The sequence below is a fragment of the Lissotriton helveticus genome, chromosome 11 (assembly GCF_964261635.1).
Source record: "Lissotriton helveticus chromosome 11, aLisHel1.1, whole genome shotgun sequence".
In the NCBI taxonomy this organism is placed as follows: Eukaryota; Metazoa; Chordata; class Amphibia; order Caudata; family Salamandridae; genus Lissotriton; species Lissotriton helveticus.
In genome coordinates, this window is record NC_136072.1 from 793144414 (window position 1) to 793159418 (window position 15005).

At 46.4% G+C, this 15005-nt stretch overlaps 1 protein-coding gene across 4 annotated transcripts in view; it reads left to right on the forward strand.

The window, feature by feature from the left end:
• Window positions 1-15005, forward strand: part of OGDH (oxoglutarate dehydrogenase) — a 666388-nt gene that overhangs the window by 226701 nt on the left and 424682 nt on the right. For all 4 annotated transcript variants that reach the window (XM_078666769.1, XM_078666768.1, XM_078666770.1 and 1 more), the window contains one exon: window positions 4881-5027. In XM_078666769.1, the coding sequence (XP_078522895.1) occupies window positions 4881-5027 (147 nt within the window). The remainder of the gene's footprint in view (window positions 1-4880; window positions 5028-15005) is intronic.

Consider the following 15005-nt stretch of genomic DNA (forward strand, 5'->3'; position numbering starts at 1 on the left):
CAAAAAAGGACGGCTCTCTAAGGCCTATTCTAGACCTCAGACCTCTAAAGATATACATACAGTCAGACCATTTTCACATGGTCACACTCCAGCAAGTCTTTCCTCTCTTGTTACAAGATGACTTCCTGGCTACTCTAGACCTCAAGGACGCATACTTTCACATTCACAAAGCTCACAGGAAGTATCTAAGATTTGTGATAGACGGACAGCACTATCAATTCAAAGTACTCCCATTCGGAGTCACAACAGCACCAAGAGTATTCACCAAGTGCCTAGCAGTAGTGGCAGCACACTTACGAAGACAGCACATCCATGTCTTCCCATACCTCGATGACTGGCTCATGAAAGCCAGCTCCTACAATCAGTATGTACAGCACACGCATGCCACTATTCAACTACTGCACAACATGGAGTTCACAATAAACAACACCAAGTCCCATCTACAGCCATCCAAGATGCAACATTTCCATTGGTGCCACAATAAATACCTCCAAAGCGCTAACTTATCCCACTCCAGTAAGGATAGCCAGCATGCAAGCTCTTCTTACAAAGTTTCAACCACAATACTCCCTGCCAGCACAAGTGTTCATGCAGCTCATAGGAATGATGGCCTCTTGCATTTTTGTAGTGCCCCATGCAAGACTACAAATGCGTCATCTCCAAGAGTGCTTAGCACGTCAATGGAACCAGGATCAAGGCCAATTAACAGACCTAGTGTTGGTAGACGGTCAAACTCCTCGCTCTCTGCTGTGGTGGAACACATAAAACCTTTCCAACAGATGACCGTTCCTAGAGCCAGTTCCTCAGATAGTCTTGACAGCGGACGCATCGCTCTCCTGCTGGGGAGCCCACCTACTGCAACACTTCATAAAAAGATATCCTCCCTTTTGGACGGTTGGTCCCCAAAATTTAAAAGGTCTTTACGTGGGCACTTCACCTCTGCCTTTTGCCTCTTTACAATCCCGGTTTGATCTTCAACCTCTTGACTTCTATAGGTTTTTACGCCTCAAATCCTTTATCTCTGCCAGAGCCATCTCCCCGAATGATCCTACAATTTGCAGCAAATTATCTCAACTTATGTCACTGGGTCACATGGTGTCTAAGATTTACAAACTCCTCTCCCCTAACCCTCAGAAAACACATAGGAAGTGCGAACTCGCTTGGAAAAATGAGCATAACTCCTCTAACATGTCATTCGACTGGGATAAGGTACACCTTATCCCACCTTAAAATATCTCCAATACTCTCTCCGACCAAGTTCATGTTGATAAATAGAACATACTGGTCACCGGAAAAACTCTATAAGCTTAAACTCCTTGACAGCCCCTTATGTTGGAATTGCAAATCTCACGTGGGTGACTTGGCTCATATGCTCTTTCACTGTCCGTTGCTCCAAACCTTTTGGGACAAGATTTATAACTACATTCAAAGAATCTTTCACTACTGCCCTGTTAGGTAATTCGCATATGTCTTATTGGGGGCAATAGACCCGAGGTTAGTGAGTAAACATGACCGATACCTAATGGATCTTATGCTTACATTTGCGTGTAAAGTCATTTTAAGTAAATGGAAAAGTGCCTCTGATGTTTCTTTTAAAATATGGCAGGAGTGGTTGAGCTCTTTAAGGGGCGCGGACAATGATGTACTCCACTCCTCACCGTGGCGAAAGTCGCACACCAAACTCTGGAGTTCATTTGATTCACTGGAACTTTGCTACGACCCGCCTTAGGCCTGAATAGTAGTCATATCCCCTGATGCATAACTCGTTTCTGTCAACCATATGGGCACAAATATAAGCACTGACCGCTGAGCCTCCCCTTAGGCGAGGTCGCCCCACGCTACACTGCCTCCTGCCTCCCGACCTGCTTCCTGGATTGCGCCTGATTGCCGCAGCTCCTCGTGGGAGACCCAGCCTCCGCTTTGCCACCCACCTCCGCTTTTCCCGCCGATTCCAGCTGATTTCTTTTTTCCGCCGCTGGCCCCTGCGGCCCCGCCCCCCCTCCTGCCCATTCGCCGCCCCGCTGATCCTCACTCCCGGCTCCCTACTTAAGGGGTCCACACTAGAAGCAGGTAGCGACCGCTGAGCCTCCCCTTAGGCGAGGTCGCCCCACGCTACACTGCCTCCTGCCTCCCGACCTGCTTCCTGGATTGCGCCTGATTGCCGCAGCTCCTTGTGGGAGACCCAGCCTCCGCTGTGCCACCCACCTCCGCTTTTCCCGCCGATTCCGGCCGATTTCTTTTTTCCGCCGCTGACCCCTGCAGCCCCGCCCCCCCTCCTGCCCATTCGCCGCCCCGCTGACCCTCCCTCCCGGCTCCCTACTTATGACGCCCCCTGAGCGAGCGCGCAGCGGACGCCCGCAGCGGGAGCACCGCATGTGCGCCAAAGGTAAGCCCGTCTGCGCCCGGACCGCGCCCAGTGCCAGGACCCCTGGCCCCCACCGATGCAAGACGACCCGACATACCTACGACGCCGCTGCCCTCAACGCACTCAATGCCGGCCGGAACCCCATCTGCTGCCGGACCGCCCCGAAACACATTCACGGACCCTTCACCTGCAGAACCTGCAAGTTCACCTGCCTCCGAACCTGCACCGTGCCCGCCAAGCCAAGCACTAGCAGCAACCTCAAGTGCATCCTGCTCAACACCCGCTCCGTCCACAGACACGCCGTGGAACTCTGGAACCTCCTCGACACAACATCACCAATTTGTTGCATTTCCCGAAAAGCTTCAGATTAAACATAAACAAGTATCCTCTCTTTGATGCCAGAACAATGTAACAGTATTCGACTTGCAAAAAAAGCAGCCATTCTTTTTCTTGAATATTTTTACTTTAGCATTTAAATTCTTTTTTTTTTTTTAATCGATGCCAAAGGCTAGTGGAGTTTAATATATCCATATGGTGTTCAGTGGTAAGTAATAACTAGTCACACAAAAAGAACCTTACACAAGCTGGCATCAATTAATTTAATGAGTAATATCTCAGTAAATAAGTGGTGTAATGTCATTGCATGGCTGGCACACATTTCCAACATTCACAACTCAATACCTGTTTGACCATTTTTGGCTGGGTGTGACAAACTATTTTACAAAACTTATTTAGAAAGGGTATGCACTATGTGTGTGCGTAATTGGAGTGTTTTATAGCAAACTGCACTTTGTTCTTGCAGACACTCTTATTGCGAGGTCTAGTTCAGAAAGTGTTTTGCATGTTAATTTTGTAGAGTTTCCTGCCCCTTTGATGTTACTTTTAGAGTAAAATGCTTGCAACTGTCCATCAGTTTGAGTTAGGAGGAAAGCGGTTTTAAGGTTAATTTACAAGAAAACTCCACATCATTTTCAGCTTCAGTTAGCACGCTCAAGGAAATATTGTTCCTTTGCAGTGACATTCTGCTGCTTTGCAGTTAGCCATGGCTAGGCCAATATTTAGGATCAGTAGGTAGCTTCACTTGTATAATGAACTATACACACACCATTGTATGTCTCTCTCTACAAGAGCATCATACTTCTTGCTGCATTGAAAACCTAGTTCTCTAATGTATTACTTCTGCAACATAAGATGGCTTGCCAATACTTGTTCAGATTTGGTCTTAGTCGCTTGCAGCCTGTGAAATATCTGACAGGCTGTAGAAGAGAGCATCCGCAGACATGATGCGTGTTCTGACTGGACCTCCACATGTATAACAGAGCACCCTTGAAAGGTAGATTTCAAAGAGTGTAACCGAGGCTTAGCTTGATTAGCTTGACTGAACTACAACGCAAACCTCAACAAAATTCTGCTAGGTACTGTCTTCAACAACAAACCAACCAAACTGCAAATGCTGTCAAAAGATCCACAACGAGTTGTGCTAAAAAGTGCTGATGGAAATTAAACAAAGTGATAGGAAGTGGTTCAGGGGATCAACGTTATAATGGAGAGCAACTTTTCATCTCGATAGAAAATAAATGTGGCATCATTTTGTTTAATCATTCTAGAAACCTCTCAAAAGAGTCAAATATCAAGTGCCCATTAGAAGCCTACAGTGCCCCAATAATAATAAAATGGAGAACATAGTACCATAGTGTTCTGAGCAATTTACCGCCCATGTAGGGGGGTGGTGTCCATGCATTTAATTAATGGTATCTCCCGGACTGATCTCAATAACTTAAGTTGTCTTGTACAGAGTTGTAGGGGTAATCAAACCTAAGCAGGAATCGATACATCAGCGGTCCGCATTGGTATAAAGCAGAAACAATGAGTAAGATTCCTACAGACTCCTTCAAATTTATCATGACATGCAACAGTACAACTAATGGGTTGATCATAAGCTAAGGTGCAAAAAGTCACAGGAAGGTAGAGAATTTAGGAGCATTGTTCATGTTTATACCTGCTATGGGGCTGTTTACGGACACTCAGTAAATTTGGTTTTGATATTACAAGTGAATTGTCAGGACTGACAACTAGTGAGGAGAATCTGGAACTTTATGCAACTCAGGACTAGATACAGTTGAGCAAAAACCAGCGGTGGGAGCTTTTGATCTATGTGAGAACATGATTTTGGGTGTTCCCTTAATTTTGTGATTGTGTGGGTTTTAGCTAGAAAAATCTCTGCCATGTTAGCACATGTAAAGATCTTCATAATATTAAAATGAACTGCAGTAGGTTATTGTTTCAGCTTTTATTCCTGGGGAAGCTGAAGTCTGTGTTTTGGGATTTTATAATTTTGCTCATATCCTTAAGTTTGCAAATTAAATGACTTTCTGTCCCTCACAAATCACTTGAACTATTGAGTCACTTGAACTATTGAGCTTTTAGTGGCAACTGTTACTTTCTGCTTCCATAGCGGTAATATAGGACTATGAGTTTGTCTCTAATAGTTGTAACATTTTATTCCGTTTTGCAGATTTGAAGAGTACCTGCACAGAAAGTGGTCTTCTGAGAAACGATTCGGACTTGAGGGCTGTGAAGTCCTGATCCCAGCACTGAAAACAATCATTGATAAATCGAGTGAAAGTGGGGTGGATAATGTCATTATGGGCATGCCACACAGGTGAGTCTCCTGCTGTTGTGTTTAGATTTAGATGCCCGTACATAGGTTTTCCTGACTCATGTCCTTCTATAGGCACAACTCACATTGCCTTTATTTAGGCATAGAATCCCAGTCCTTATTTAGGCATTAGCCATGCTATCTAAATGCAGGCATGGTCACCTACATCCGTCCATCCGACATCACAACGAGTTCTTAGAAACCAGACCCTTAAGCCATTGGGACTTTCCCTCCTTAGATTATTGATTTCTCCACGAACTCCTCTATTATGCATGAACTACTATTCCTTAGGGGTTCATTCATGACGTCTTCCTCGGCCCGACTTTACGTCCATGCTAACATTCTCAGCCACCTACCGGGTATAAATATGCCTTCCCTGCCTTCCCTTGCCACGGCTCGGCCCTGCTGCAAGACACAGCTCGCCACGGCAACTTCGTAAGGAATTAGAGTCCCCGCCTGACGCACTGACCAGACGCTGTCATCCCTGCTCGCAGAGAATCCAGCTTCCAGTGTTCTGACTCCCTTCGTGGGTGTTAAAGTTTGAGATCTGGAAAGAGATTTCCACGTCTCTCATTCTAAATGTATGGAGCTGATTAGAACTTAGAGGGACTCTTGGCATACAAACTTAGTCTATACTATAGAAAACAGCACCTACTTCTTAACTAGTACCACACTTAGGTTAGGTACACTGGGGTAGAACTATTTAGAAGCATCAGACAAGTATCCACTTTTTAGCCTGTGTTATTTATGTATCTGTGTATGAATACATGTCATAGCTAAAAGACTATGCTATTGCAGTATTATTTCTTCTTACTGCTTACGCTGTACATATTATATTTTGCATACTGTCTTGTGATTGTAACAGTTCATATCTCTTACACGAGAAACAAGTCTGTTCAATAAATCCTTTAATGAAACGCCCGTCTATCAATTTCTATGTAACTCTGAAGAAAATAAGCATACACGGTTGACTGAGTGAAGCTGTTATCTATTGTTTCCACGATTCTGAGACTGTTTCCCGATTCTAAGGGAAACAAAGTTGTCATGTTTATGCAGTTGTCAGAAACTACTCCCTTGTTTATTCAAGAAGTTTCTAGTGACCTCTGAGTTAGCTGGCATACAGAGTAATTAAGTTTAATGTACTCGATAGAGGCATATTGACCTAAGACTTTTGCCAAAACTATAGTGTATATTATTCTTGTATCATTCTATTGCGCAGAGCCTATAAGGGAAATACGAACTACACTGCACTGCTTTCAATCAAAGTGGCATCTACCTCTGTATTGCTTTCTGTGAAGCATTTTGTCTGGGCAGAGCAGTTTCATAGGCATTAGCTTTGCGATACCGCACCTGGTTGTGGACGACTGGCTTTACTGGGGATGTCCAAGCGTCGCTCCTGTTTCTTCGGAGACCAGGTGGGTTCAGCGTTGGAGCGCTTTAAGGACAGCAGGTCTACGGCCGGACCCTAGGGCCTTTCCATGGCCCCTTGTCACCACCAATTTGCTTTTTTGCTCCTTTCATTGCTATGGAAAGGGTTTCCAACCGCATCCATACCCACCCGGTCACCGTGGCGCACAAGCTTTCCAGCCTCTGCATGGCAGGGTACGCGTTACAAAGACACCCTTGGGTCGGGTAGTCAGCAGTTGTTCAGTCCACCACGTCCCCGGCAACTACATCCTCCAAAGCTTTCTAATCAGCCCTCTTACCATCATGAAATATCCTGAAACGGTCCCAGGATGCTTGTTGCCGGTCCATGGAGGACCAGCCTTGGCAGTTCGGTCTGGACTGTTCCCATGAGGCACAGGGTCCAGACTGATTTGCATATGGCTGGGTCCAAACTGGGGTGGCGTAGTGGGCAAAAGAACAATGGATTTAACCCAGATCTCTTGACTGGTGGAGAATGTTTGAATTATTCAACATTCCATCCATCATTTGTTGCAGTTATACTCTTACCATCATGGGCACCCAGTGGGAGGCAGGATTCACCATCACCTCCCCCCGCTGATAGTCCATAACCATAGACAGGTAGGTTTTGTAGATTGACCAAAGGGGCTACTCCCTACCCTTCGTGACTACTCCTCCCCCTATGCCACCAACTTGAGACAGACTGACGGAGGATCATCTCTCTTACCTGCCAGGAAGTGGAGGCTCTCTTGGCCAAGGAAGCCATAGAGAGGGTGTCAACGCCAGAAGTAGGTTGTGGTTGTTATTACCGTTAATTTCTGGTGTCCAAAAATGACAGCTGCATTCGTATTATCCTAGACCTGCACCTTCTAAATTACTTCCGCAAGAGGAAGTTCAAGATGCTCACGCTAGCTCAGGTCCTGTCTGAGACCCTGCCCACAGGCGTTACCTGCGGTTCACTGTGGGGCAGGTGCATTTTCAGTTTGCTGTGCTACCCTTTGGTCTAAGCAGCGCCCCTCGGGTGTTCATTCTGGTGATGGCGGTGGTTGCAGCTCATCTGAGGAGATCAGAGGTGCCAGTCTTCCCATAACTCAAAGATTGGCTATGGAAGGCCTGCTCACCCCAGGCTGTCCTCTCCCACCACCAGACTACAGCGGACCTCTTACACTCGCTGGGGCTCACTATCAACGTGCCGAAGTCACACTGGTCTTCCTCTCAGATACTTTCTTTCATCTGACCCGTAGTGGTCACTGTGCAGTTTCAGGCTTATTCTCCTGCGTGTCCAGGATATTCAGGCTACGATATTGTTTCAGCCTCTATCCTGGATTTCGGTGACACCGACTCTGAAGCTGCTGGATCTCATGACTTCCTGCTTGTGACACATGCCCGCTGGCATATGCGGGCTCTGCCATGGTACCTGAATTTCCCGTGAGTGCAGCATCCAGGGTAATGTCTCCAACATGGTCCATATCTCAGAGGGAACGGCAAAAGATCTGCAGTGGTGACTTAAAAAACTGTGTTTTGGTCAGCAGCAGACCCCTCTCTCTTCACCAACCAGGTCTGACAGTGATGTCGGATGCGTCACTCCGGGAATGAGGCGGCTATCTTGGAGAGGTGGAAATTAGAGGACTCTGGTCTCTGGTGGAATCCGGACTCCATATCAAACTGTTGAAGCTCTGAGTGATCCTATTGGCATTGAAAGTCTCTCTGTCCTCCATCAAGGGAAGGCCAGTACAGGTGTTCACAAACAACACAACCACCATGTGGCACTGAAACCAACAGGGCTAGGTGGGGTTGTGGACGCTTTGTCAAGAGGCCCTGGTTCTTTGGATATGGCTGAAAAGTTGGGGCATTTCCCTGGTGTTTCAAACTCTGGGGAACTCTCTGAACACCAGACCAGAAAAACTCAGCCGAAGGTGCATTGTGGATCCTGAATGGCGTCTCCATCTGAAGGTGGTCTAAGTTCTCTTTCAGCACTGGGCAAAAGCCTTGGTTAGATCTGTTGTACACCACCGAGAATGCGCAATGTCAGTAGTACTGTGCTCTGGAGTTTGCAAGGCAGCTCTTACTCAAAGATGCTTTTCATCTTGAGTGGATCTCTGGCCTCCTATACTTGCCATCCTACCGGAGGAGGTGTGAACATCTTCTTTCGGAGCAGGCATGGTTTCTGGTCTCGGAGAGCGTGGGCTCTCACCTGCAGGGTGTTGGCAGCATGTCTGTGGTGGCAGGTTAGAGGAGACCAATCAGCCAGCTCACTAGACAGTGGTAGGTTTTTCCGAAGGCACCTCTATAGTGCCCCCTGGAAGCATGTCCTAATAAATCTTGTACTGGCAGCCGTACAGGTTTATTAAGACAATGTGTTTGATACAAAATACCACAGCTTGAAGCCATCATGTAGTTGGGGAACTCGTACTGGGCATTGGTCAGAACATGTATGTTCGAGGCATATGGGCTGCAGATGGTACATTTATGAATAGATCGCCATCTGGTGTTGGGCTCGGATGATTGCACTTGTTTTTCTCCTGGAGAAGTCTTTGTCGTCACAAGATCGATGACTCCTCCTCTGGGTGCTAGTGCGCATGGGCATCGGCTCCATCCTTAGATTGTTTTTTTCCGCCATCGGGTTCGGATGAGGATCGAAGCGCTCCGGATCGACTTCGACAAAGAAGGTTATATTCGGCGCGTATTCCCTTTCCAATTCGACGGTATTGTTATCGAACGCGGCTACACTTCCATTTCGACGCGTTTCGACGTCCACAACAAGATTTCCAACTGCTACGTCGACGAGACCAAGAGGCCCATCTCGACGTAGTCCAGCCCGGAGTCCATGGAAAGGACTCCATTCAAAAAATGTCCATCGTGTGGTGCTAAGTTTCCACACAAGGACCTACACGAGGTGTGCAACCTCTGCTTGTCTCCTGAACACGAATCCGGGGACTGTGAAGCCTGTGCGGCATTCTCCTCCAAGTCGACGATTAGAAACCATCGAGCCCGAAGACACGAGGTATCGAGAATGCAGTCACAAGCAATCCCGGAGCTGTTCGAAGACCAGCATCCCGAAGAGGAGGAAGAAGAGGACGAGGCGGGGTCACAAGCGGACGAGTCCGACGTCGAGGAAATCGACGTTCATCAAACCGTGAGTGACGACGTCCCTTTACCAAAAAACAGACCCCGCACGGTGTCGACCCCGCCCTCGAGCCCGGCCAGACAACCGAAAAAAGTTTGACGCCCCGCCTTCGGGCCCGGCAACGAAACCGAAACACCATGGTGGATCCGAAAAACGGCCCACCTCAACATCGACACCGAGGCTCCATACAAAGGAAAGCTCGGAAGTCGAAACAGTCCATATCGAAACAGAGACATGCTTCGACGTCGAAGATAACCTCAACACCGAAGACATCTTCGACACCGAAAACATCAGATTCGAATAAATTCTCGGTGCCGAAAATACAAATGGACAGTCAGAAGAAAAAGCACCTTTCGGACCCAAAAACTTCGGTACCGACACAGAAGCATCAAACAGATCCTAAACAAAAGACTCTGTTTATTGATCCAAAAACTGGCAAGGTAGTGACAGAACTACCTAAAAAGAGGAAGAATGAACAGTCGGACGACAAAACTCCTCCTAAGAAGAGAAGAATGGGGACGAATACAACTCCTCCCCTTTCTCCACAACCTTGAGACACACTCTCTTCTCCTCTTCCTCACACTAGGCCAGCTACTCCTCTCACACGCCCATCTACACCCATAACAGATGTAGAAAGTGACACAGGAGAGGGAGAACATCCTAGGGAGGATGAAGACACAATCCCAGAGGATGCAGATCCATGGGAACAATATAATGTAGGATCAGACAACGATAACGACCCTGACCTGTATCCCTCAAAACCTTCACCACCTGACGATAATACTGGTTTTGCACAACTAATTAATAGGGCAGCAAAATACCACAAGGTAGAGCTACATGCAGAACCTCAAATAGAGGATTTCCTCTTAGAAACTCTACCTGCTGCACAAAGAACATCAGGGACACTACCAATGCTTCAGGGCCTCCTCAATCATACATCAGAGATATTCAAAGACCCGGTGAGGGCTAGGGTATTAAACCCAAGAATTGATAAAAAATATAAGGCAGCTCCAAAAGACCCAATATTTATCAAGGGACAAATTCCTCTAGACTCACTAGTGGTCACAAACGCTCGCAAGAGAGCAAACTCTTTAACTACAGGAGAAGCTCCACCTCCTGACAAAGAGTCGAAGCTAATAGATGCCTCCGGCAAGAGAGTAGCATCCCAAGCGGCAAACAGCTGGCGCATAGCTAATACGCAAGCGCTACTTGCACGGTATGACAGAGCTCATTATGATGAATTAGAAAAACTCATCACGCATCTCCCTAAAGAACATCAAAAGAGGGCAGATCAACTCATACAGGAAGGAAAGATAATAACTAATACTTCCATTAAGTGCGCCCTAGACGCAGCAGACACTGCAGCAAGATCCATAAACACAAGCATCATGTTAAGGAGACATGCATGGCTCAGAGTTTCAGGGTTCAAACAAGAGGTACAAACATCATTATTGAACCAACCTTTTGATCAGAAAACACTTTTCGGCTCAGGGACAGATGAGGCCTTAGAAAAGATGAAAAAAGATACGGAAACGGCTAAATCAATGGGAGCATTGCAACAGCCAACCCAAAGAGGTTCCTTTCGTAGGTCCACCTATAGAGGAGGATCCAAAAATACAGGTACAAGCCAGCAACAAACCTCTTTTACACCGACATCACCCAGAGGTAATTCTAGAGGCAGTTACAGAGGTAACAACAACAAGGGTAGAGGTCGCGGAAACAACAACAACCGCAACTCTCCAACCCCAAAGCAGTGACTTCATACAGCTCCCCCCAGACCATAGAACACCGGTCGGGGGACGCCTATCACAGTTCCTACCCGTCTGGGAAAACATCACATCAGACAGGTGGGTGAGACAAATTATCCAACATGGTTATTGCCTGGAACTCACAGCTACCCCACCAAACATCCCCCCCAAACAGCGTCCAATGAGACAAGATCACCTGACACTGTTAAAACAAGAAGTACTATCCCTGCTAGAAAAGCATGCCATAGAGAAGGTTCCACAACACCAACAAGGAACAGGTGTATACTCCCTATACTTCCTGATCCCCAAAAAAGACGGAGCTCTAAGGCCACTACTAGACCTGAGACCTCTCAATGCATACATAAATTCGGAACATTTCCACATGGTCACGCTCCAACAAGTACTTCCTTTACTGAAGAAAGGGGACTTTCTTTCTACACTGGATCCAAAAGACGCTTACTTTCATATCCCTATTCACAAATCCCACAGGAAGTACCTCCGGTTTGTGATAGGACAACATTATCAGTTCAAAGTCCTTCCGTTTGGTGTCACAACGGCACCAAGGGTGTTCACAAAATGCTTAGCAGTGGTTGCAGCTCACCTAAGAAGACAACAAATACATGTCTTCCCCTACTTGGACGACTGGCTAATAAAAGCCAAGTCACAAGAAGAATGTCTTCAGAACACACAAAAGACAATTCAGCTGCTACACCAGCTAGGGTTTACGGTGAACTACACAAAGTCACACCTGCAACCAAGCAAGGTTCAACAATATCTAGGGGCTACTATAGACACAGAAAAAGCCAAAGTATACCCCAATCCAGTCAGGATCCAAACAATGCTTACAGTCATTCAAAGATTCCAACCACAACATTCACTAACAGCGCGAGTGTTCATGCAACTATTAGGGATGATGTCATCCTGCATACTGCTAATACCATATGCAAAACTACAGATGCGTCCGCTACAAGAATGCTTAGCGACACAGTGGAATCAGGCTCAAGGACAGATTAGAGATCTGGTGTTGGTAGACGACCGCACACACCGCTCTCTGAAGTGGTGGAACACAACAAACATTGCCAAGGGGCGGTCGTTCCTAGAACCAATTCCAATGGTGATAATAACAGCGGATGCATCGCTCACCGGATGGGGAGCGCATATGGAGAAATATACAGTACAAGGAAGATGGAGTGTGCAGGAAAAAAGACTGCACATCAATCATCTAGAACTACTGGCAGTGTTTCTAGCATTGAAAGCCTTTCAAACGCATGTTATCAACAAAGCAGTCCTGATCAGAACAGACAACATGACAGCAATGTATTATATTCAAAAACAGGGGGGACGCACTCTCTCCAACTATCCAGACTAGCGCAGGATATCTGGAGATTGGCCATTCCTCAAAACATCTATCTATTAGCCGAACACCTACCAGGAGTTCAAAATCAGATAGCAGACATCTTAAGCAGACAGTCCGAACAAATACACGAATGGGAACTGCACCAACAAATACTGCAGCCATTCTTCCAAAGATGGGGACAACCAGAGATAGATCTCTTTGCCACTCATCAGAACGCAAAATGCCAAAGCTTCGCATCCAGGTACCCACACCACCTGTCGCAGGGCAATGCGTTATGGATAAATTGGTCCAACAAATTTGCATACGCTTTTCCCCCTCTCCCACTAATCCCATTAGTGGTACGAAAGCTGCAACAACACTCAATGACCATGATACTAATAGCACCCACGTGGGCACGACAACCGTGGTTCACCACGCTCCTGCAACTCTCACAGGTGCCACACGAAAAGCTAAGAATTCTACCCATGCACCTTACACAGAACCATGGAGAAATAATGCACCCAGATCCCAAACAACTGAAGCTAGCGATCTGGCTCCTGAAATCCTAGAATTTGGATACTTAGACCTACCCCCAAATTGTATGGAGATCATTAAGCAAGCGAGACGTCCCACCACCAGAGCATGCTACGCAGCTAAGTGGAAAAGGTTCGCTGTATACTGTACCAGTAATAACATCAACCCTCTGGACGTATCAACAAAAGAGATTATTTGCTATTTACTACACTTACAGCAATGTAATCTTGCGTACACATCTATCAGAGTACATCTAGCAGCGTACCTACAAAACAGGCAACACCTATCCCTGTTTAGAGTGCCAGCAATCAAAGCCTTCATGGAAGGCCTTTGAAGAGTCATTCCACCAAGATTACCACCTTCCCCGGTCTGGAACCTCAACATAGTACTCACCAGACTAATGGGACCACCTTTCGAACCTATGCATAGGTGTGAAATACAATTCCTTACATGGAAGGTGGCCTTCCTTATAGCCATTACCTCCCTCAGGAGAGTAAGCGAATTACAGGCATTGACCATACAAGAACCATTCCTACAGTTACACCAGAATAAAGTGGTTCTTAGAACAAACCCAAAGTTCTTGCCTAAAGTAATTTCAGCATTTCACATCAATCAACCAGTGGCACTACCAGTCTTTTTCCCAAAACCACAGACGATAGCAGAAAGGGCCCTACACACATTAGATGTCAAAAGGGCAATATTGTACTACATAGAAAGGACACAAAATTTCAGGAAAACTAAACAACTATTTGTAGCGTTTTCCCCAACACATAAGGGCAATCCTATCTCTAAAGCGGGCATCGCCAGATGGATTGTACGATGTATACAAATATGTTACATAAAAGCAAAGAGAACGTTAGCTGTTCCTCCTAGAGCTCATTCTACACGTAAGCTAGGAGCATCTATGGCATTCTTAGGAAACATTCCCCTAGATGACATATGCAGAGCAGCAACTTGGTCTACACCACATACCTTCACAAAACACTACTGTGTTGATGTGCAGGCTACACAACAAGCCAGAGTGGGCCAAGCTGTATTAAAGACTTTATTTCAAACAGTTGCGACAGACACGGGTGACCACCGCTAGGGAGGTAACTGCTGTATAATCTATTCATAAATGTACCATCTGCAGCCCATATGCCTCGAACGGAATATGCTACTTACCAGTATGCATCTGTTCTTGGCATAGAGGGCTGCAGAGTGGTACATGCCCTCCCTGCCTCCCCGGAAACCTGTGTCTGTCCCAACATTATCTTATTTAGATACACTTGCATGGGCATCTCTTTCTGTATTCTATTACACTACTCCATCTAACCCTACTATGGCAAAACAATCTAAGGATGGAGCCGATGCCCATGCGCACTAGCACCCAGAGGAGGAGTCATCGATCTCGTGACGACAAAGACTTCTCCAGGAGAAAAACCAGTGCAATCATCCGAGCCCAACACCAGATGGCGATCTATTCATAAATGTACCACTCTGCAGCCCTCTATGCCAAGAACAGATGCATACTGGTAAGTAGCATATTCCTTCCCTGTTCACTTGTACCACCTAGTGATTGAACTAGACAGCAGAGATGCATATCTGCTCATGCAGGTATGCTCTTACATGTAATCTAATACACCCTGCCTTAGACCTAGAAAGCCTGCTTTAGCGGTGACTTACATATATTACATGCAGTAACTTTGACATGACTCACAGGGAGCCTTTAGAGGACCCTCTTTGATACCCATGTTCTAGGTACTAAGGGGGTTATCACTTACTAGGAACTTGCAGGGGTGCGAACATGTGTGCCAATTAGACCATTTTACCTTGTTCTAGGTAAAGGGCAT